Source organism: Centroberyx gerrardi, chromosome 7 (genome assembly GCF_048128805.1).
Source record: "Centroberyx gerrardi isolate f3 chromosome 7, fCenGer3.hap1.cur.20231027, whole genome shotgun sequence".
NCBI classification, from domain to species: Eukaryota; Metazoa; Chordata; class Actinopteri; order Beryciformes; family Berycidae; genus Centroberyx; species Centroberyx gerrardi.
In genome coordinates, this window is record NC_136003.1 from 6,590,278 (window position 1) to 6,613,671 (window position 23,394).

Consider the following 23,394-nt stretch of genomic DNA (forward strand, 5'->3'; position numbering starts at 1 on the left):
GGTCTCCTCCAGTGACCTCATCCTCCTATTCACATGACAATGCTGCTCAGAAAGCAGTCCATCTGAAAAAGTGACGCCTCATCATCTCCACATATCAAAATGAGGTTCAGACGTGCGGCAGGGGAATCGGGGTGGAGATGTACAGCTGTGCTCTTTTCCCTTGGCAGGAATCAGTTGCTGCTCCTGCTTTGATGGGAAAACGACTGATTTGCTGGTGAGGTTTGCTCGGGTATGGCAAGTCGGACTGGTGGTTAGAGAGCCTATCCCATAACAGAAAGATCACTGGTTTGATTCCCACAACAGCCACATGAGCCACATAAAGAGGGGTTTGGTGTCTTGCTCTAGGACACTTTGATGTCCTAGAGCAAGACACCAAACCCCTCTTTATATCTGTAATTTATCGGGCATGTTGTTTCCTCCTTACGTTCCATAGGCCTTTCTCCATATGCGTTCTTGTCGCTTGTAGGCGCTTGTGTCTTCCATGACGAATCTGACTAAATATCTCATGGCCTAAGTATGATAACAAAAAAGAACTCTAAGGACGGAGGTCGCATAAAGCACCTGGAAGTTAACTTGCCAACTGCAGATGTATTGGGCGGTGACTTAGCTGATGTTTGAGTTTTTGAGTTTGAATGGGAAGCCCCCAAGATTCATTTCAAGAATGACACATCACGCGCAAAGTAGTGCGACAGTCTAGAGCACGGAGTCGGATAAAACAGCTTTGTCACTTAATTGATCACGCGGCCTCAAGCACACAGCAATTTAAAACTAGTAAAACTAGTAGTAACAAGTTTTCTGTTCTTGGCGTTCTTGGATTTGATAATCACCTCCAATCTCTGTCTCATCCCATCTGCCCCCTCTCTCTGTTTTTTATCCCTCAACAGGCTCCTTCCTTCCGCTTGTCTGCACTTTTTTTGGCGTTCGTGTCAGCCTCTCCCTTGGGTTGAAAATGGATCTGTGTCACATGGTTCAAGCCGGCCATAATGACACTGCCCACTTCAATTGAACGCCGAACATTCCTGGACGCTGAGTGCACATACAGGCCTAGCAAATGAGTTTGTTTACTGCAGTCATGGCTCACTGCGCTCAGTGAGCCATGACTGCAGTTAGCTGCTTTTGGCAAACGCTGATCCCTGAATATACTTTCTTTGTGAGGGAGAAAGCGTACTGAAAAAGCGAAGGAAGAGCGAAGGCACATTCACATCCCCGGTTGAACAGGAAAAATCTGGGTGGGGTAAGTAAACAAGCAGTTCCTCTCCCGCTTCAACGACTACTCCTGTGCCACTGAATCACCATTTAAACGTCAATCCGATCCTGGGAAGATGCCCAGTGTTTAACATAACAAGTTCCCAGGAGTGTGTGTGTGTGCTCCCTCGCCATCCACCTCTTCTCCCAGGTCGTTGGCCCTTTTAAATATCACTGAATTTCAGTACTCAAATATGTTTTACCTACCTGCCTACCTTCAACAGCTGTTCAATATATGCATCCACGCCAAAGCTTGCACACACCTTTACTTTTTCCAGTTTTTTTTTCACTTAGAAATCTATGTGGAGGTACTGCATGAACACAACATTTGCAGTACTGAACTTGTTGCAAGACTCAAACAGTTATAAGCCACTGGAAACAGAGAATGCAAAAAAAACAAAACAAGTAGTTGTAGTTCAGTGGGTACAGTATGGCACTAACACTGTCAGGGTTAGGGGTTCTATTGCCACTGGGGCCACCCATGCTAAAAGTACATGCGCTCATGGTACAGTACATCACTTTGGATAAAAGCACTCACTAAATGGCATAGGCTAAGTTATGAGTCTGCAGTTTGAGCTTTCAGGAAGTCAGTTCACAGCCTGATGAAACGCAGTAGGGAGGCAACGGAGCGGAAAACCAGTTAACCCTGCCTCAATTCAGGAGTACCACTGCCCAGACGCATGCACACACGAATAAACAGACTCATTTTTTAAACACGTTTGTATAGGAATTTAATGTTGAAGCAGCATTCTCTACGCTATGCGGTCTAATCTGAATGCCAAACACTGTGGGGCTCATTCATAAAACTTCATAAATCAATCAATTCATAAATCTGCGACCCAGTAATTTGACCTAATCATAAATTTACCACAGCCGTGAATAACGTGACGGAGCCACATTACCGCAGTGTTATCCTCAGCTGGCGCCCGGGTGACAGCCAATCAAAGCCAACATGTTAATTAAGCTTTACATATTTAACAGCTTGTCTACGCCTGTGTGTCAGTGCAACGGCCGCATAGAAGTGTCAGAATCGCAGAGAAAACCTCTTCTAACCTAACCCATGCACTGCTAATGCTGCAATCGCAATGTTGGCCGTGATAAATGGAGTCATATCAGATGGAACCAGGCTTTTATTACCGCAATCAGAGCAGTAATCAATAATTGTTCATACTTCATACTTGTTACACTTTTTCACGTTTCCTACGAAAATGAATGCCCTAGGACACAAGCTAACTACTGTATAAAATACTGTCTGACAAGCCCCAGTGTGTAGTCTGGCCCTCTGAGATCGGCTCCACCATGACTGCTATTACACCATAAGTGGCGAACAACGCTTTCTTTGCCTCTTATCAGCAGAGCACCCTCATTACCCCTCCATATACTCCTGCTAATTTAGATTTATCAATTGCGATTATGACAGGAAGCTGTGTGTGTGTGTGTGTGTGTGTGTGTGGTTTCTTGTCAATGCCATTACCCCATGACTGTGTGCCACTGATTATGATTTTGAGCACCATAACAAAATGATAAAACCTTATTAGGAACACTACTACTACTAGCCAACTTTTGACCATTTATTGTGACGAAAACTAACAATTTTCCAGTCCAACATGGATCTTTATCACGTGAACCAGTTTTTTTGGTCAAAATAAATGGTGGATAGGCAGCTTGTAATATTTGGGTTTTAGCAATGTTCTCCTCGCTCACGTCCGACGCTGGAACTAGACTGGACGTGCATACATATCTCTGCTCACTGCCATAAAGATGCATTAGCTTGCCACTTAAAGGGTGGGTTTGACTTGTTCTGAAACCTGACCACCAACAACTGCTCCTTTCACTTTCACTTTTGTATTGGAGAAATTGGGAGTGGTCTCCTGTAAGTATTTACTAGCAATACTTACAGGCAAAGGGGAACAAAAGCATTTTCGACCAGCCATCTGTCATAATCCATCGATCTTTATTGGCTGGACATCTCTCTCTCTGTCTCTCTGTCTCTCTCTGTCTTTCTCCCTCTCTCTAAGAGTGAAAGTCTCCAAAGTGCCACAGCTGGGTGTGTCTGTCTTGCCGTTCTGCCCAGAGGAGGTGAGCTCTGCCGGGGGTGGGTGGGTGGGTGAAGGGGATTTCCCTAGACCCGCTCTTCAGTACTGATGGACACCAAATTACCTGCAGCGCAGATTGGCGTGTCAGATAAGAGGAAGGATATTACATCAACTAACAACAACGGTACGTGACTGAGGAAACATTTTGGAATCTACTTGGCCCATTTAATCTGCTACAATCAAGAGCTTTGTGCATGAAAAGTACGTGTCGACTTGAGACAATTTTTTTTCAGGCCAGACTCCAGAATAAACATTTAGACCCATACTTAGGGTACCATAATGACACTAATAGACACAAATATATTGATTTTGCTTTAAAATGAGGGTCGGGCCTTCAAGGTGGGGCGCTGAAAGTCCTAGATTGGCTAAATTTGGATGGATGACACATTTTCTTATATTTAAAAACATTACACTGACTATTAAAAGGACAAATTTTTGGCTAGAATCCAAGCAGCATACTAGACAGGATCGACCCCAGGACTCAAATGTCTCTCACACACCCACACACACATGCACAGAGACAAACACTTTCACTTAAGCTACATGAGATGAATATAAAAGCATTGCGTAGCCAAAGCAATTAGAGGAAAGCCTGGAATTGACTTGGTCAGTCTATTTCATGGAAAGAGCAGGTCCTAATATTCTGTATGCTCAGTTGACATCACCAATAAAGAGTTTCAGCATGCAGGCTCAGTGTGTTTTGGGGGAAAGTCTGGCCTGGATTCCTAGCACTGTACCAGGGTGAATACATGATATGAATATATTCAGCGAGTGACGTACGGTGAGTGCAACACGAATTGGGAAGTGCAACTGAAACTAAAATAGAAATAAAAACTAAACCGAAAACATGAAACGATAATACCCTTGGTGTGAATGAGGAGGAGAAAGCTAAAACCCAAATGCCATTAGCTGCCTTTTCACCATTTATATGCACACACACACACACAGGGAAACTGAAAAAGTGCCAAGGTGACAGGCGACAGAAAGAATGCTGTACAAAGAGAGTGATACAGGGATGAGATGGCATGTGTGGGGAAAACACCTCCTCTTTCACACACACTTTAGAAAGTAAATGAAAACCTTGTTTCTCCGAAAGAGTTCGCTTTCCATTGACAGAGACTGGCTGATGCATGAAACGATAAGGATGATTTATCAGTATCTGCACATAAAGAGATGAAGTCAGACTCACTCTCGGTCTACTATACTCAGTCTATTTGTCAGCATGTAATTGTGTCTGACTACAAGTAGAAAACTCCAGGCTGTCTTTCCATTTCTCACAGTAGCTCAGGGGGAAAACCAACTAGAAAACAGGAGTTAGGCTCTTGTCCTCATGAGCTGATCAGGCTTGATGACAGAGGACCATTACATAATTCACAGGAGGAAATGGAAGTCATCTGGGACACTGACAATGAAGCTGCATTTTGAGAGCATCTTGCTTCCTTATTGTGATGTATTTCCTGTTCAAACAGGATGTTGGGGTGGGAGGGATCATTCAAACATGTAAACCTATGGGATATCAGTTAGGGAGAACGACAGTTTTATTTAATGGGAGGGACGGAGGGGTGGGATTGTTCAAAAATCTATGATGGTTTTATTGGTTGGATTTTTTTATGTCGCCTCCTGGTACATGATGATGTCACCACTAAAGATTTTCTCTTTTCCAGGAAGTAAAAGAAATGCGATGATAGTTAGAATGAGCTACAAAAATCATTTCACTGTGACTTTAAGACGCAAGACAGCAAGAGGGGCTTACATGATTAGACGAGAGAGAGAGAGAGAGAGAGAGAGAGAGAGAGAGAGAGAGAGAGAGAGAGAGAGAGAGAGAGAGAGAGAATATTAGATTTAAATAAACTATGAAGTGACTGAGTGGATGAATCATACATTCTGGCGGTCTGACTGCCAATACGTTTTAGAGACATGAGCTACTGCTGCTGGTGCAATGAGTCAACCTCTGGACAGAGGTCAAACTGTAGCCGAGACAGAAAGTTACCATCACCGACGCTGACTGCAGAATAGAGTCAGTAGGTTCAACTGCAGCACACACAGGAAGCCTGCCTGGCTACAAAAGAGTCTGTAGGCTACAATGAAGTGCAGCGCATACAGGAAGTCGCCCTGGCACGTTTAAGTAGTAGCCAGTTGGAGATGTGTAGTCTCTCGCCATGCACTGCTACCGTACGTAAACACTTGCTTGGTGCTTGGTGCCCAATTTTACCCTTACACACTGGCAGTGGTGTCAGTATGGCCACAAGTCTTACTACCTCCGTCACGACTGGGAAAAGAACAAACGGAGACTGAATATATAGTCTCAATTTCCTCCATTCTTCCTTCTTCACATTCACACCCAGCAAACATTTTGATGTTGAATAGAAGATGATACAATGTTTGTAGTCGTCCATAGCTGCTTCCTTCACAACTTTAATGGTAACCCATAATGTGCTTTATATTCATGTCAGCAATCATTTTGTCAGAGTAGGTTCAGGTGCAATGAAACTTTTCAAATTATCTCCAGTTTTCTCATTTGAAGTTTCAACGTCACCTTCTGCACAAATTTGTCCATAAATAATTTGCAATGTCACTTTCTGCACAAATTAGTCTATAAATAATTTTCAGAACAGGCAGGTACCTTTTCCAGGTTCCTACACATCTGCCGTTTTCAAATTCCACATTTTATTCCAGACTTTCATTTCTTGACAGAATTTGTTATTATGGTTGGTGTACAATTGTTGTGTACTGTCTACAATATGACAGTCAACTAGGCCATATCAGTCTATAGAGGCTGATTATTCCTCACAACAACAAATATCACAATATGCTAAATTAGTCTACAACTGCAACAAATGTATAATCATGTGTATCAATATCAAATTAATATTTTTCCAGATTTTACAAGCCTGTGCTGAAGCCTGTCTTTCCCCCTGCCTAAGCACGTATTTAGAGTGACTAGCCACATATGCAGTAACAGGAAATGAAACCGGGGCTTTCACAGTATCAGACTGCGCTCGGCTCTTTATCTGTCAACAGTGCAGCTAGATAAGGCAGCACAGCTTTTGAAATCAATGCTTTCTGTGAAAGCTGCATGTTATTGTTTTTTTTATCTGGATGATGAAAGTTGTACTACAGAGCTTCCTTTCAAGCTCTGAAACTCTGGTGTCTATTTACTGAAGTTTTGTGTCTGTGTGAGAAAGACAAAAAAGACACGTGCCAAGCTGTGAGCAGACAGGATGCTTTTTTGCTGCTCACATGCAAAACACAGCTGTAAGCTTCACTAGTAACAGAGAGCAAGAGCTCAAAGGGCACAAGGAGCGTTACATCATTCTTGTTGCTATGCAACACAAAGTTTGACAACAACAAGCAAGCTAATTATGTTGTCTTCACTCGTCTGTCTGTTTGCTAGCAAGATACGTCAAAAAGTAACAAACAGATTTGGCTGAAATTCAGTGGACAGAAAGCTCTTGGCCAAATAATCAATTGATTAGATTTTGGTGGTGATCCTGATCTAGGATATCCATCATTAAAAGATTTGTGCCTGTGGAAAAGCCAGACATCCGGGACTTTCAAGTCAAGCGTTGCATTCACAGGCTATTTTGCCAGAAAATCAAACCCAGAAGACAAACAAACACACAAGCAGAAACCTGTAGTTTTGAAAGTTAGAGAATTGATCAGCATTGGCAGAGGTTTGCGCTCTACCGAGTGCCTTATAGTTGAAAATAAAAATGACAAGTGACAGCTAGCGATTGCTCTTTTTGCAGGGTGTGGGTAGGGCTGGACGATAAAACGATAACGATATCTATCGCGATATAACTTATACTCAATATAAATATAATACATGCTAGATAGAACGGTCGATAGAAATCATTGCTTGGTTGTTCCAAGGCTTTCTCTCCGCTGTGTGGATGTGGATCTCATCCGAGAGCTAAAGAGTGGCCAACTCAAGGGTATTTTCACATTGACACAATACGCGGTGCGGCTAAAGCAGAGACTAACCGGAGCACCCTGGGGAGATGTTCGCCTGCTGTGACCCAACCAATGAAAATAACTGGGGAAAAAACAGCAGCCATGTTTGAAAGAGCATCTGATGTGATCACGGCCTTAAAAAAGCAGGTGTGAGGGGACCTGAGCTTTGAGCGGTGCCAATTCTGAACCGGCCTGTGTAGGATGTGGAGCGAGGGGCAAAATGTTTCAACAGACACACACACGCACATCTGCCCAGTGTGGATGTACCTCTGTCGGGACGTCCCAGACCAGTCGTTGGGGGTGCGGTAGTGAGCGGTCCACCTCGCCCTTACAGTGTCCGTCTTCTGAGTAGCCCAGCTGGAAGGCATCTGTGGCCAGGGTGTACTAGAGAGAGACGCACATGCTCAAGGCTATGGACACATTCATATGCATTTACATCCACACACACGCATACAAATATACACACGCAGAGACTTGGAAATGAACACAGCAGGAGAATGCATACATTCATGCATACAGTACATATATTAGATAGACACACAAATCCATGCATACATACACAACTATAGAGTATCTACGGTTTCTCTTTTCATTTTCATTTTTTATTCTGCAGTGGTGGCAGTTTGTAAAAACCCCTATGAAACCTGCCTCACCCTGCTAACCCACCTAAAAGAATAAACATGGGTTTCAGTGGAGAGTTTTAGTGTCCCATGATGGTCCAAATGCCGTTTCAGACACTTTATATTACTTGCATAAAAATTGTCACATTTTTCTACAAAAGTCTGGACCTTCTTTCTTCCACAAAACGCCATTCTGTCCATCGTTTGGTGTTTTAATGCTTTAGGTGGGAAACGCTTCAGAATCTGCCAATAGTGCTATATATTAGATAATATATAGTATATATATAATATCTGATGACTGGGCGACCAGAAACTTTCACCATAGGAAGCAAGAACTCAGGCACGTACATATTGTTTTGCGTGTGCCACATTTGTACACATCCGCTTCTTCAGAAAAGGGTTAAGGATGACTCATCCGACCATATGACTTCTTTCCACTGCTCAGTAGACCACTGTCTGTGCTCTTTGCACCACTTCGCGTGCAAAAGTATACATTTGCAGTAGGTGTAGTAAGGGGGCTTGTGCACTGCAACCCGACCACAGCATTCATACTGTTATTGATGAAACCGCCTTAGATGGACATTTTTCAGTTGCCTGATTCAGAGTTGCCAGCGTCTATCACGGTTGATGAGTATACTCTTCTGTCCACAGTTGCCAATAGTTGATGATGTCCTTCCATCAGACTTCCATGAAATCGTCTTAACCACAGTTCCTCATTAAAAGTCAGCAAATTGAACAGGCTTTATCAATGCAGCTAGCATACTCATACACTTATTGTTTCACTTTCTCTGACTGCTGGGTGAACTCGACTTTGACGGATAAATGGTAATAAAGAGAAATCCACACACACACACACCTCCCATAGGTGAGCTACTGTCGGCGCGTCGGCCCAGGAGTGCTCTGCGTTGAGTCCGTTCTTCCCGTTCTTGTAGATCACAATGGAAAAGGACTTATCAAACCACCTGGGAGACAGAAGAAGAGAGAAAGACAGAGGGGAGGGGGTAAAGGAAGGGGAGAATCATGATGTATTGCGTGCCATACAGATCACAGTATATAGAGGTGGGCAGATGCATGAAGGTATTTTGTGGCCAAGTACCTTTCTGCAAACTTCATTCATTTCAAACTTCAACCATTCACTCTTACACAGCATGAAAAACTATTTATGTGGCCGTTTCTGTTTTCTCCTCATTTCATTGTGCTGAGTTGAGTGTTTTCATGTCAGCGATGCATTACATAACGCTCTGCTTCCTGTCAGTCACCTGACACCCACAGGAAGAAATGGAAGTCTGCCAGGATTTAATCCCTCAAAAACATGTCGCCTTACAAACTTTACAGTCACATCCATGTTTATTTCTTTTTATTTAGGGCGTCTTTGTTAGCCAGGACCGCAGTTCATTTCATGCCATTGTAAAGTTTGTATTTTAACAGGTCTGGCTCTGTCTCTCTCTGTCTGTCTGCCTCCCTGCTGGCAGCTGCTGGTTCATTGCCCACCCTGCTGACATTGTTAATACGATGCTCTACCACAACATCTGCATCACATCTACATCAACGTCTGGTCGTTCCTGTCCAGCACAGTGGGACGGAAATCACCGCTGCCGAGAGGTTAAAAGGGTCGTTTCTGCTTGGGAACCGCAATGGACAGAGAGAGACATATGGAGAGAGAAGCAGACAACGACAGACTGAGGACAAGTGGGAAAGAGGAAAGGAAACTGAGAAAGAGTGATGGATAGGCCGCAGTGTTTGTGTGTTTAGAAACAAACAGTACAGCGGAGAGGAAATGAGACTGTGACCCTGGATCATATTATTACACAACTGTCAACTGTACTACAGCTAGCTAATGCAGTGTAGCTTGTTCGTTTGTTGTTTTGTGGATGATATCTCAGACACCACTGTTCGGATTTCGATGAAACTCGGCGGAATGATGCATCTCACCCCTGCACTCCAGCAAGTTCAAAATTCCACTGACTGGCCCGAGGGATGAGTCACAATTATAGGTCAAACTCCGCCATGTGCGCACAACTCGATCAAAAAATCCTCCTTAGGTGCACGGCCAAAGATTAATAAATGAAGAAAGAAAAGCCAGCACTCATAATATCCTTTTGTCTTTTAATTAAATGGGCAGCTATAGAGCACAAACGACGGACGTGTTTCAGCAATAAGCCATCATCAGCGTTGTGTTGCTCAAAGCGGAAGTGACACTTAAATACATATTTGCATACATTTCAATTAATTATTCAATCAATATGTAAAATACATGATCAAAAAGTCACTGTCAAAGAGAAATCAACGTACCAGCTTCCCCCACTCAGTACGGATTAATACCAGGAATACACAATCCACAGCATAAACATAACACTTAGGAAAAATAAGTATCAAGAAACATATAAGAATAGAAGAATAGAAAATACGGCTAAATGTCTCTGCACATATATCTCACACATTTTTATCATTTCAAAATACAGATCCTCTACACAGAAAATGGAAATTAAGGGAGGCTAAATTTTCCCTTGTACAGGCAGAAGATATTAGCCTTATGAAACTAAACAACTGCACATACAATTGGCCAATAGAACATGCAGTCAGCTACAGCAGGCAATTCTGCCCAAACAGCCTGGGCTCTCCTTAAAGTTAGGAGTAGAGCAAGAAAAAACTTAAAATATGTATTCAAAAAATGCATATCTATTTCACAAATACACGTTCAGACAATTTCAGAGAAAACACCCTAATAATAATTCTTCGTTCAGACCTTTTGGGTGTTCAGTTTGTAAAGTATGTATCCAAAACGCCTCTCTCTGCAAAAGTGTCTCTGTTATCTCTATCACCCCCTCTTTTCAAAGGTCTGACTTCTTCTATACCTTGGAACCTCAAGGAACACAGGTCATGACCTGCTGAATTAACGTGTCTCGCTACTGAGGACTTCTCATCCCTATTCCTAATGCTACTTTTATGTTCAGATATCCGGGTTTTTAGTTCTCTTTTAGTTTTACCAACATAGCACATCCCACATGGGCATTTCAAAAGGTAAACCACATGCTTCGTCTTACAAGAAATCCTACTCTTAATAAAAAACTTTTTGCCAGAGTGTGGATGTAAAAAAGACTCTCCTCTAATCATAGCATTACACTGAACACAATTAGAACATGGGAAATTACCATTGGGTAAATTGAATAAGAAATGTTGTCACGTGAGGTGACAGGCGAAGATGGCACGCTAGACGCCAAATCGGCTCCCCGCATTTCATGATTTGCTCTAAATGTACCCAGTGGACACAGACTTAATTGTCGGACTTTGATAACATATTGTTAAAACTCTCGGGAATGACTAAAACCAACCGAATTACCAGAAGCAGTAAGAAGAAAATAGACTCAAACGTGTTTGGTTTAGCTGGTAACATGGCGATCCGTACGCCCAAATTGGCCTATACCACCGAGCAACAACAGGTGGACGAGGACGAGTTGGCAGACACTCCTAAAGGGGCCAGAAACATTGCTTCACAGCTCAAACAAATCAGAGAAGATTTTGGTACGAAAATGGACAGCATGGCTGAGTCAATCACCAGGCTCAATAAAGATACTAGAGCTATGCTTAACAGATTAGGCAACGCGGAACGCCGAATTGGGGAGCTGGAGGACAAGGTAGAGAGCTCCACCACTGAGCTATCCCAAACTACCAAGCAGATCCAGACTTTACAGCATAAAATGGATGACATGGAGAACAGAAGCCGCCGTAACAACTTAAGGCTTGTGGGGCTGAAAGAAGGTACTGAGGCGGGTGATATCTATACTGTGTTGGACAAGATCCTTTGCTACATACTAGACCGACCAAGCGACCAGCCGCCCCCAGAGATAGATCGTGCACATCGCACACTGAGACCAATGCCAAATCCTGATCAGCCACCCTGTCCCATCATCCTACGTCTACTGCGGTGGAGAGACAAGCAAGACATCATCAGAGCAGCCACTAAAAAACAGCTAGCCTGGGATGGTCAGCGCTTCTCAGTATATCAGGATTTTTCTGCAGAGGAGTCGAGGAGACGCGCCCAATACAACAACGTGAAGAAGCTGCTTCACAAAGCTGGGGTACGGTTCAGTATCGTTTACCCAGGGACCCTCATCGTTACCATCAACGGGGAGAAGCTCACCTACACCTCGCCGAAGGATGCAGAAAAGGACCTGAAAAAGCACCTCCCAAAGTTTTTCTGACTGACATGGAGAAGGCTGTCTCCGCGGTGTTGCAGAGCACCTAACACACTGCCACAGGTTGGATATTGAAAACAGCTCTTACTTATGCCTTACCGGCTCTATTTTTGTTTATTTTTTATTATTATTATTATTTTTATTTTTTTTTGCGCACTCCCTATAGCTACAATGCCTTGCATTAATATAAATTGACATTTTAAATTGCCTATACAGGGAGACAATTTATGGTTACTTTATAGTCATTGAGGGGAATCTCACTAGAGTTTTACTGGATTCATATAACTAGGGGAAGCCGGGTTCTAGTTGTGTTTTCGCCGCATCATCGCGGATATGGGAATTTCTATCCCAGTAACTGGCTTTTTTGCCAGATTAGGCCAGTTGGCCGTTGTGTTTATGTTTCTGTCTTTGTTCTTTAACTTTTTTCACCCTTGGTTAAATAGTGTTTATATGTTTCCCCCTCCTTCCCCTGATGCAAGGGTGACACCCTCTCTGAGCCCATTTTCATATGCCTACTCCTGCAGCGGGCTCTGGGACCACGTGCCCCGGGTGGCGCCTTATCACCTGTCTGGCATCGGCCTCAGTGGTTACTTGTGGGGCCGGCGCGTGCCATGTGCTGGGGCGCTCCCCGGGGGCGCGCTGTACTATCAGCATCTTGATCCATACATTGTGGTTCTTATTGGATGGATACACGATTGAATAGAATTACTTTGGTTAGTCTGAATGTAAACGGCATTCAGAATCCAATCAAAAGATATAAGATACTGGTGTATTTAAAATCTCTTAATTGTGATATTGCCATGCTGCAGGAGACCCATCTGAACTCTACAGAATCTAAAAAGCTAAGACAGAGATGGGTAGGGCAGGTATTCTCCTCTCCTGGTGGTAAAGGAAGCAGAGGTGTTAGTATCCTAATTTCTAAAAATATGCCTTTTAAACCCTCCAGTGTACACTATGACCATGATGGAAGATATGTAATTGTTTCGGGCTGCTTACAAAATGAAAAGCTGACACTTGTGAACTTGTATGCTCCAAATACGCTACAGTCTAAGTTTTTTGCCTCTCTGTGCCCAATGATATCTCAGTCTATGGAAGGTCCTCTCATTATAGGTGGAGATTTTAATTCTGTTTGTGACCCTGTATTGGATCGATCCAGTCCCCCCCTCCCCTCAGACAAACAGATATCCATGGCCATGAGGGAGTTTCAATCTCAGCTTGCTGTAACAGATGTGTGGCGCTTGGTCAATCCAGATGCTCGAGAGTACTCTTTTTATTCTGGGGCACATAACTCCTACTCTAGAATAGATTACATTATGATGTCGTCAAACTTGGTTCAAAATGTTCTTGAGATCAAGATGAATAGCATTGTTGTAAGTGACCACGCTGCAGTTTCTGTCACATTTTTCCCCTTGGCCAACCCCTGCAAATCTAGACAGTGGCGACTCAATACATCACTTCTTAAAAATGATAAATTTATCTCTCTCATAAGAAATCAAATTTTGTGAATTTTTTGTGTTAAATTTAAATTCTGTATTATGTGTGGCTACAGTCTGGGAGGCCTTCAAGGCTACCTGCAGGGGCTGGTTTATCAGCTTCTCCTCAGCGGAGAAAAGAAAGCGTGGTGAGGTAAAATCTGAATTAAACATTAAACTCAAGAGATTAGAGGAGCAGCACATGCTGGATCCATCCAACTTAGATCTGAGGAACTCACTCCTCACCACTAGGGCAGACTTGCAGAGGCTCATACATGAGGAGACAGCATTTGCTCTTTTCCGTCTGCGCAGATTGTATTTTGAAACTGGAGACAAGGCAGGGAGGATGCTAGCTCATAGATTAAAGCAAATAGAAAATAGACAGACAATTCCAGCAATTAGAGACGAGAATGGTATGTTACAATGTGACGCAGCTATAATTAATCAATCTTTTAAAAATTATTACTCCAAACTCTATGGTACAGTAAATAATGCAAATGAAGCTGAATTGGACAGTTTCTTTGAAGGCTTTAGCCTTCCTAGAGTCAGTTCGGTTGATAGGGATGTGCTTGATGCACCTGTTACACGGGCTGAGATTGAGATTGCAATCATGAAGATGGCTTCGGGAAAAACTCCAGGGGACGACGGCCTGGGAATCGAATTCTACAAGTGTTTTAAAGAGCAGCTTTCTCCATACTTACTGTTGTTATTTAATGAAATATTGGAATCTGAATCCATGCCTCCCTCTATGTGCAGGGCCATTATCTCTTTGTTGCCAAAACCAGGTAAAGATCCAGTTCTGATGGGTAACTACCGTCCTTTAAGTTTGTTAAATTGTGATTATAAGATCCTGGCTAAGATCCTGGCACTCCGTTTGGAGAAGGTAGTCCCATCTATAGTGCATCTAGACCAAGTAGGTTTCATCCCAGGTCGTCTGTCCTCAAATAATATGCGGAGGGTTTTCCAGATTATGCTGGAAGCTAGTTCCAGTAAGTCTCCAGTCATTGCAGCATCATTAGATGCTGAAAAAGCCTTTGACCAGATAGAATGGCCCTATTTATTTTATACGTTTAAAAAATTTGGTTTTGGTCCCAAGTTCATTAGCTGGGTAAAAGCTCTTTACAGTGCCCCATTTTCCTCTGTTAGAACTAATGGATTAGTCTCAAAACCCTTCTCTATACAACGAGGCGTTAGGCAGGGTTGTCCAGTCAGCCCCCTACTCTTCATCGTCGCCCTCGAACCATTAGCATGTGCAATCCGTTCTAGTGGTGACATACACGGTGTGAACTTCCATGGACACGATTTTAAATTGAATATGTATGCTGATGATATTTTGCTCACCTTAAGCAAGCCAGCATCCTCTATACCTGCAGTTCTTAATTTGGTTAATTTATTTGGCAGTTTTTCTGGATACAAGATCAATTGGAACAAGAGTGAGGCAATGCCACTTAACTCTCACTCATTTAAATCTGATCTAATGGGCACCCCTTTTATTTGGAAAACAAATGGAATGAAGTATTTGGGAATCAACATCATATCTCCTATTATTAAAATCTTCAGCCTTAATGGCCCTGGCATCCTCCAGTCCATCAAGGATGACATCAACAGATGGATAGCCTTACCACTGTCTCTATGGGGTAGAGCAGAAATATTGAAAATGAATGTTCTACCAAGACTTACTCATATCATTGCATCTATTCCTCTTAAATTTCCTCAAAGCTGGTTCAGAGACATCAAATCCCTTTTTATTCGATTCCTTTGGAATAATAAAAAGCCCAGAATCGCTTACAAGAATTTAATTATACCCAGATCCAGGGGTGGTCTAGGAGTCCCAGATGTATTTCAGTATTATCTTTCATACAATGCAAAGTATCCATTGACTTGGGCTTACAAGCCCGACTCTCTGGTAGGCAGCTGGGAATGGCTGGAGAAGCGCATCATATCTGGAAATAATAAAATATCCTTGGCATCATTGTGGTACTGTCCAAGACCACCACCTCTATTGGACAACACTATTATTAGGTTTTCATGCTCTATTGTGAAGCAGCTACACAGGAGATTTAGCATCGAGGGGCTTTCTCTTCCATCCTGTCCCATCTGGTGTAACCCCATCCTTTCAGCTGGAGGATGTACCTTAAGTAACAAAACTTGGCAGAGGCTTGGCATTACAACAGTCGGACAGATCTTTAGCGATAAAATCTTACCATTTCAACAACTTAAAAATCAGTTTGGCCTTTTAGATTCTTTCTTTTTAACATATGCACAACTATCGTCTGTTATAAATAGGAAATGTAAAGAGGGAGCTGTGCCTGCCTCATGCTCGGAGTGGGATCAGCTTTTTAAGAAGGCAACCTCGTCAAGAGGTGTGGTCTCAAATATTTATAGCTTAATGTTTAGGGCTGCCCCTAATGCATATTCTTCTGTTCAGCTGGCTTGGGAGCATGACCTTAATATATCCTTGACTGCTTCTCAGTGGAATACAATTTGGAGGTCAGCTTTGAGCTCTTCTAAATGTGTGAGATTTAGGATTATACAATACAAGATTCTGAGCAGAGCATATATTACCCCTGTTAGATTATCCAAGATGGACGACAAATACCAAGGTTTATGCTGGCACAATTGTGGCAGTCAAGGTTCATTACTCCACCTGCTTTGGGACTGCCCAGCTGTTAAAACACTCTGGTTAGAAGTCACATCCCTAATGTCAGAGTTTTTTAATGTTAATTTCCCTCTATGTCCCATAGCATGCCTGCTGGGCCTAAAACCTAGTGTTGGAGTCACTGTTGACCGGCTCTAGACACTGGGTTGCTTGTCTACTAAAAGACTAATTCTTTTAAACTGGAAGGAACGTAAGCCAGCCTGCTTCTCTAGGGATTCGTGGCTGGAGGAATACCTGGACTTGCTGAATATGGAACGGGCAGCCTGCCTGTTAAAAGACTTTGACAAGGGCCTGGAGGACCACTGGGACACTGTCCGCAAGTTCCTTGTTTGACCATATAGTAAATAGTAACTGATTACACTCGCCCTAGCAATTAAGACTTGTTAAGTACTCTCCTTTGTTTGTTTGTTTGTTTGTTTGTTTTTTCTCTTGCTTTGTGTGGCCTGTAGTAAAACCCTTGCTTATTATGTGACCACTTTCTATATCTCAGGTACCTGCCTCTGCTTGAGAAGGCTTGTATAAAGAATGTGTAGAAAGAAAAGCCTGTCGAATGTTGTTGCGGGCTCTGGGTGTCACCCTTGCATCCCCCCCCCCCCCCCCCCATGTTATCTTTATTTCTGTTTTGTTATGCAGTGTTGTCTTTCGTATTACCTTGTCCATTGCGTGTTTTGAATAATGATGAAAATGTACAATAAAACTCTTAATATAAAAAAAAAAAAGTGTCACTTCAGCTTTGAGCAACACAACGCTGATGATGGCTTATTGCTGAAACACGTCCGTCATTTGTGCTCTATAGCTGCCCATTTAATTAAAGGACAAAAGGACATTCTGAGTGCTGGCTTTTCTTTCTACAATTATAGGTCAAAACATGGTGTGGGTGTATTTATTGTTGATTGGCTCTGAGGGAAAAGACACGTTCAATCTTGCCTTGTTTATTTGGTTTATATATGAAAGATGAAAGCTGAAGTGAAGAGATCCCTGATGTCTCCCATGTGTGGGTCAAACTGCATCAGACTGAGACAGACAGATGGGCAGAAAGACAGACAGATAGGCAGACAGATAGGCAGACAGATAGGCAGAAAGACAGACAGATAGGCAGAAAGACAGACAGATAGGCAGACAGATAGGCAGATAGGCAGAAAGACAGACAGATAAGCAGACAGACAGGTAGGCAGACAGGCAGGCAGATAAGCAGACGGGGTCGAATAAATTGTGTGTTGGCTGATGCAGAGCGGCTGAATGTTTCACTTTATCTCTCCTCTTCCTCTCACTACTTCTCTTTACCCCGTCTTTGCAGTGACCCCTAATGCCACATTATGATTAAAGTGGGATCCTGTCTTAATATACTTTTGTGTTCATTCTGCAGACAGTTTGCTAAAATTTTCTGAGATCTTTTTTTTTTTTTTACGTTTTTTTTACTTTTGAGTTATGAGCTCTCAAGATCAAGAAAAGCACAATGCTTTGACATAATCCATTTGATGGATGAAAGAACATTTTGTAGGTATCAGGGAGGTAAGGGAACGTAACTGCCTATAACATCTGCTTCAGTCATAAAGGAGAGATGTAGATGAAGGGGAGGAGACAGGCTAAAGGTGAACTTTTAAGCTTTGAGACAACTGAGACATGGATCGTCTCAAAGGACGTACAACTCAATATTGGAAAAGTGTCCCTAATTTTTGTATACACTCTTGGGTTCATCAGGGGGTTCTCCAAGATTCAAAAGGAGCCAGAAAGCACCTTAGGGTTCCTCACTAGATAAAATGCTGAAAAAAACTTGAGAGACTCGTTTTTTTTTTTTGGCAGAATCAGGACTAGTATTTTTTCTATCTTCTCAGAATCTGCTTTGTTTATGTGCTAGAAGCCCCTTTACTTTTTGGTATAGATCTCTCTCTCTCTCTCGTCTTCTTCTCACCTGTCGTAGCATTTCCCATGGAGCAGGGACTTGGCATAGCGGTCCAGGTTTCCCACTGGGTCCTCCCCCATCATGCCTTGCTCCTCGTCGTCCAGGGTGACGAAGAAGGCCGCCCTCTCGATGGCGTCCAGCGATCGCTTGTTGACCCCGGAGCTGAAGTGCTGCTTCCTCATCTGACACCAAGGAATCCTGGGAGGGGTGACACATACACACACACACACACACACTCTAAGGCTTTATAAATGTCCAGATATTAACAAAAATCCAGTCCACACAAATTACACATGCCAGATGCCTATACAGAAGCAAGTGATTTATTAATGTCCCCACATTTAGAAGAGGCCAGAGTTCAAAAGTGGAATATGCAGATGTTTGGCGGGACTTTCTAGTTAGTTATTTTCGGGAAAACACTCATGAGACCCTGAAGCCTGGGAGCGTCCCACATTCAACAGGCTTTGCTTCAACATGGAGCCGGTGGCAACGTCTGGTCTGCCATTTCTCAAAAGCTATGTCACTATCCAACTGGCAAGAGAAATTGTGATTGAACTTTTGAAATGTCGTGAGAAAGATAGTGGTTTATAAATTGAGTCTTTCAAGAATTTAGTATTGGGCGAGCTGTCATTGTTCTCTGGCGTCAGCGAATGTTCGCCAAGTGTCACGCTTTTATCTGGAGGAACAAAGAAATGCATTGGCAGAAAACCGCGACGGGTGCCATTTATTTATTCAGATATTTTGCAAACAGCATTTCAGTGTGTCCAAAGCCACTTTTCCACTGTGGTGCCATGAGATTGAGCCACACCACTTGATTTGATGAATGTGTTTCCGTCACTATTTATCACATCACTTGTTTATTAACAAAAAAACGTCTCCACGCTCTTTGACCGCCGCCATAGTGGGGAAAGGACTGTGGACAAAATGTCATCCCACAAGACTTTCAGGATCAAGCGCTTCATCGCCAAGAAGCAGAAGCAGAACAGGTCCATCCCTCAGTGGATCAGAATGAAGACTGGTAACAAGATCAGGTACAACTCCAAGAGGAGACACTGGAGGAGGACCAAGCTCGGCCTGTAAGCATGTTCGTAAGCTCGTTGGATCTCCAGCTTCCCCTGCATCTCCATCTGCCAAGACCCCCAGCTGCTGGGCCTGACCTGGGGAGGGAGGGAGCTGTGCTATCTGGAACAGCAGTCTTTTTGTACAGATGCTCTGGTTCTGCTCGTGTTTGACAATAAAAGATTTGTGATCAAACCAGAAAAAAAAAGGCAGGTGGAAAAATGTATTTGTCATATTAAGGAAATGTGTTTCCATTCAGATCATAATTTGCATAAAAATACGTGGATGGAAACCCAGCTATAGACTCCCCTTTCTAAACTATGATGTTAACGTTTTCACAAAATAGGTTGATCATTTATTACATCGTCTTCTTCTACTAAGCAAAAGTCACTGAAGGAACGCACATCCACGTTCACACAGGTGACCCTAACCTTGACTAAGGAAAAAGACACTGACTTTGGCTTTACCTCCACCAATCCAATTGGTTCTCCAATATGTATTTAAGTCCAGAATTATATGCTTATACGTTATTAACTGACATTAAACTAAGTGTAAAACCATACCACTGTGTTACTCTACTGATTAGGCTTCATAGCGATGGGAGGTTCTACTACTGTATCAGTGGCCAAATCTTCAGTGGCTTACAAAATATGTGTGTGTGTGTGTGTGTGCGTGTCTGTCAATATTTAACAGATTAATGCTAAAGGCCCTAAACAAGAATAAAGACTTTCCACTTGTAGACAAAAAGCTGACTGACATTTAACTGACAAAAGATAGAATAAACACACTGACAGTCAGAGAAAGGAATGGAAGTGTGTGTACGTACGTATGCATGTGCACACACACACACCCTGTCTGACAATAAAACTGATTTCCCCTGGGGTAATGGTTCAATAATGTGTGTGGGTGTGAGATGGAGCAAGAGAGCTAGTTGTGTATGTGTTTGTGTGTGTATGAGCGTAGTGGTTATGCGTTCTTGCAGGGCGCCAAGACAAGCACAGTCTAAAAGCTTGCTGAAAGACATGTAATTAAACACACTTGTACGCACAATTACATAAACCACATACACACACACACGCACACACAATTTCCTTCTCCTGGTTTCTGTTCTCCTTCTCACGTTTTAACGTCTCCTTTCATCACAACGCCACACCTTACAGAAACATATCACTCATTCATTTCTTGAAACCAGAGAGAGAGAGAGTTCACTCTTCCTTTCTATCCCTATTCCTCATTCTTCAACCTAAAACATTCTTTCTTCTTCACTTCTCCTTTCCATCTCTCTCCACTGTCTGCCGTTAAAAACTTTATTTTTATGGATTTATGCTATTTGAAACACATATTTACAAGAGTAGGACTTTTTGGATGAAGTGAGCCGCAGGACTGGACTGATTCTGAACTTGCTCTCTTATTCTGTAATGCATTTACTGCTAGTGTACATGACTGTCAGTAATTTAAACACTGAGTGTGTATTTATAATGTGGGTGGACATTGGGGGAAGCAATAATATAATAAGAGGGCTTTACTGTCATCATAAGGGCGGCGCAGTTATTGATTTTTACTCTGTTTCCACAGGGATCTCCATTGAGTTGAACTGTGTTGAGACCTTGTGTTCAAATGAAAGTGAAACAATTTGTAAATTTGTCGCAGCCCATCTTGCAGTGAAGTGTTGAATCCTGCAGAGAAGGACAGATGCGGACGGGCAGAACACTGGGAGAACACACACACACGCACACACGCACGCACACACACACACACACACACACACACACACACACACACACACACACACACACACACACACACACACACACACACACAAGGAAACCGGCTTACCCTCACACTAAAGAAACTCTCCCACTAATTCACTTCAATTACATAGTTTATGTATATTTTTGTATTTAGGTTTTATTTTTAAATGGAAAGCACATCGTGTTGCCGTGTGTATGAAATGCTCTATATAAATAAACTTGACCTGACTTGACTCATATATCCACAGTCTGATACAAGTGGCTGGTGAAGTGGAATGTAAATCTTATTGGACTCACACTGCACTACCTAAAATTACTCTTTGCTTGTTTTGGCTGGAATCCAACTGGAATACACACATCAGCTTGGGTCAAAAAGTCTTCAAACGCGTCTTAGCGCTTGTTTTAACCTGCGCGGAGTGCCAGAAGGGTGGGGTGTACTCAACTCTCTAAGACCATTCTGACTGTGTCAAATGAGGAATGAGAAAAGCATACTAAACGGACGTTCAAATGCTTTCCTGCGATTGTCTGAATTTCCTGGCACTCACTGGCACTCTGCTGTCTTGGTGCTACAACGTGACCTCCTTATCATTTGTTAGCGACCTAGGAACTGAGGCTTGTGAGTGACTGTGGATGAGAGCATCGGCTGAATGCCCTGAAATGTAAAGGCAAAACGTAAATGACATGACTCCGCTTTTAGGCAATCTACTCTGGTGCCACCTAGTGATCAGCTATGATGCGGCAGCTTGTGTCTCTACTGTCCTGCACATGTACTGCGCAGATCGGTTGATGGGCGCACACACACACACACACACACACACACACACACACACAACACACACCTCCCTCCTTACATCCTCATCCCTCCAATGACCACGCAGCAACATTTCCCAGTGTTAATAAGTGTTGATCTTTCATTGACAATTAGCTGGAGCTGACTGTAGTGTTGATTGTTTTTCCTCTCATAGAGCTGATATTACTCCATTCAAACTACCTGAAGTGTTAAATTAACTCTAATTGGTGTGGACTTCTAGAAACACTGATGATTTTGCTGTGCATCAAAGGACTGGTGCAGGAAATTAGCCTTTATTAGGCTTTAAACACACTCTTACTGTACCTCATCGGGCGCAAAAATTATATATATCAATTTTATATGTGGGCAGAGAAGAGGTGCTGAAGAAAAGGAAAGACATCCTGTAGTCCGGAGAATCCACACAACATTAGATTACTGTAGTCAGCCAGTCAGTGAGTCATTCAACGAACCAATCAGTCAGTCAGTCAATCAGTCCCTACCTGTCTCCAGCAGTGAGAGCCCCCAGTTTCTCCTCTCCGGGCAGCGGGGGTGAAGGGTCGTCCAGGATCCTCTGGATCTGGTACTCGATCTCCCTGGGACACAGCAGCCGGCCGGCCCGGTACACCCACAGCTTGAAATAGCGCCCCCTGTGGTATACCGCCACAAACTCGCTGTCCTGCCAGTGCTGCAGCACGTCTAGAGGGGGAGAGAGAGAGAGAGAGAGAGAGAGAGAGAGAGAGAGAGAGAGAGAGAGAGATTTGATTTGTATTAACCACTGGATTAAGTATTTTTTCTATAACAGTAATACTGGTAGGTATGTTTTATTATACCATATATAATTCAAAAGGAATCTTATGATACATTCACTTTTATATAGATAACACACTGAACAATAGTAGGTTCAGTGCCAGCTTTAGTTCTTGTTGCAGCCTAATTGTTTGTACCTTTCTGTATTGTTTTCCCTTTTTGTTTTCCTTTCCTATCATATTTCCTTTCTTTTATGTAATGTGATGCTATGTGTGGACACCAGGAGGACTAGATAAGGGGGGTCAGTTAAAGGGGACATAGTGGTAAACAATAAACCGAAGGATAGATTTGGAAGTAAAAGGTGTGTGCAGCTATATGTATGTGTGTGTATGGTGTGTGTGTGTGTGTGTGTGTGTGTGTGTGTGTGTGTGTGAGTTACCAGTCTCAGTTCCTGGTGTGCGTGTTGTGTTGAACATCCTCTCACATTGAGCAGCGCACAGAGGGATGACAGTACCTGGAACACGACTCTGAGAGAGAGAGAGAGAGAGAGAGAGAGAGAGACACAGAGAGAGAGCTCACACTGCCTTTTGATTTCACTTCTTTTTTTTTTTTTACATTTGACACTTATGATTTTTTTTAATTTTTTTTATTATTAATATATTTCTGTTAACAAACAAACATCCTAAACAAACATTAATTGCTTTTATATACAGTAGACCTATGATACACACACACACACACACACACACACACATATATACAGAGTGGTCTAAGGACTAATTGGAAAGTTAGATCGGCCTGGCCAATCTTCAGTCATCAAACAATCTTTCACAAACACACACACACAAGCACACATACACACACACATGCATACACACGCGCACACACACACACACACACAC

At 42.8% G+C, this 23,394-nt stretch overlaps 1 protein-coding gene and 1 pseudogene across 1 annotated transcript in view; one reads left to right on the forward strand and one right to left on the reverse strand.

The window, feature by feature from the left end:
* The window catches only part of cpt1a2b (carnitine palmitoyltransferase 1A2b), a 59,998-nt gene that overhangs the window by 16,077 nt on the left and 20,527 nt on the right, over nt 1–23,394 (reverse strand). The window contains exons 9-13 of the mRNA XM_071903461.1: nt 22,932–23,019; nt 22,246–22,441; nt 18,155–18,343; nt 8,772–8,877; nt 7,563–7,679 (exon numbers count right to left, since the gene is read on the reverse strand). Of these exons, the coding sequence (XP_071759562.1) occupies nt 7,563–7,679; nt 8,772–8,877; nt 18,155–18,343; nt 22,246–22,441; nt 22,932–23,019 (696 nt within the window). The remainder of the gene's footprint in view (nt 1–7,562; nt 7,680–8,771; nt 8,878–18,154; nt 18,344–22,245; nt 22,442–22,931; nt 23,020–23,394) is intronic.
* Nucleotides 19,034–19,412, forward strand: LOC139914989 (large ribosomal subunit protein eL39 pseudogene; annotated as a pseudogene).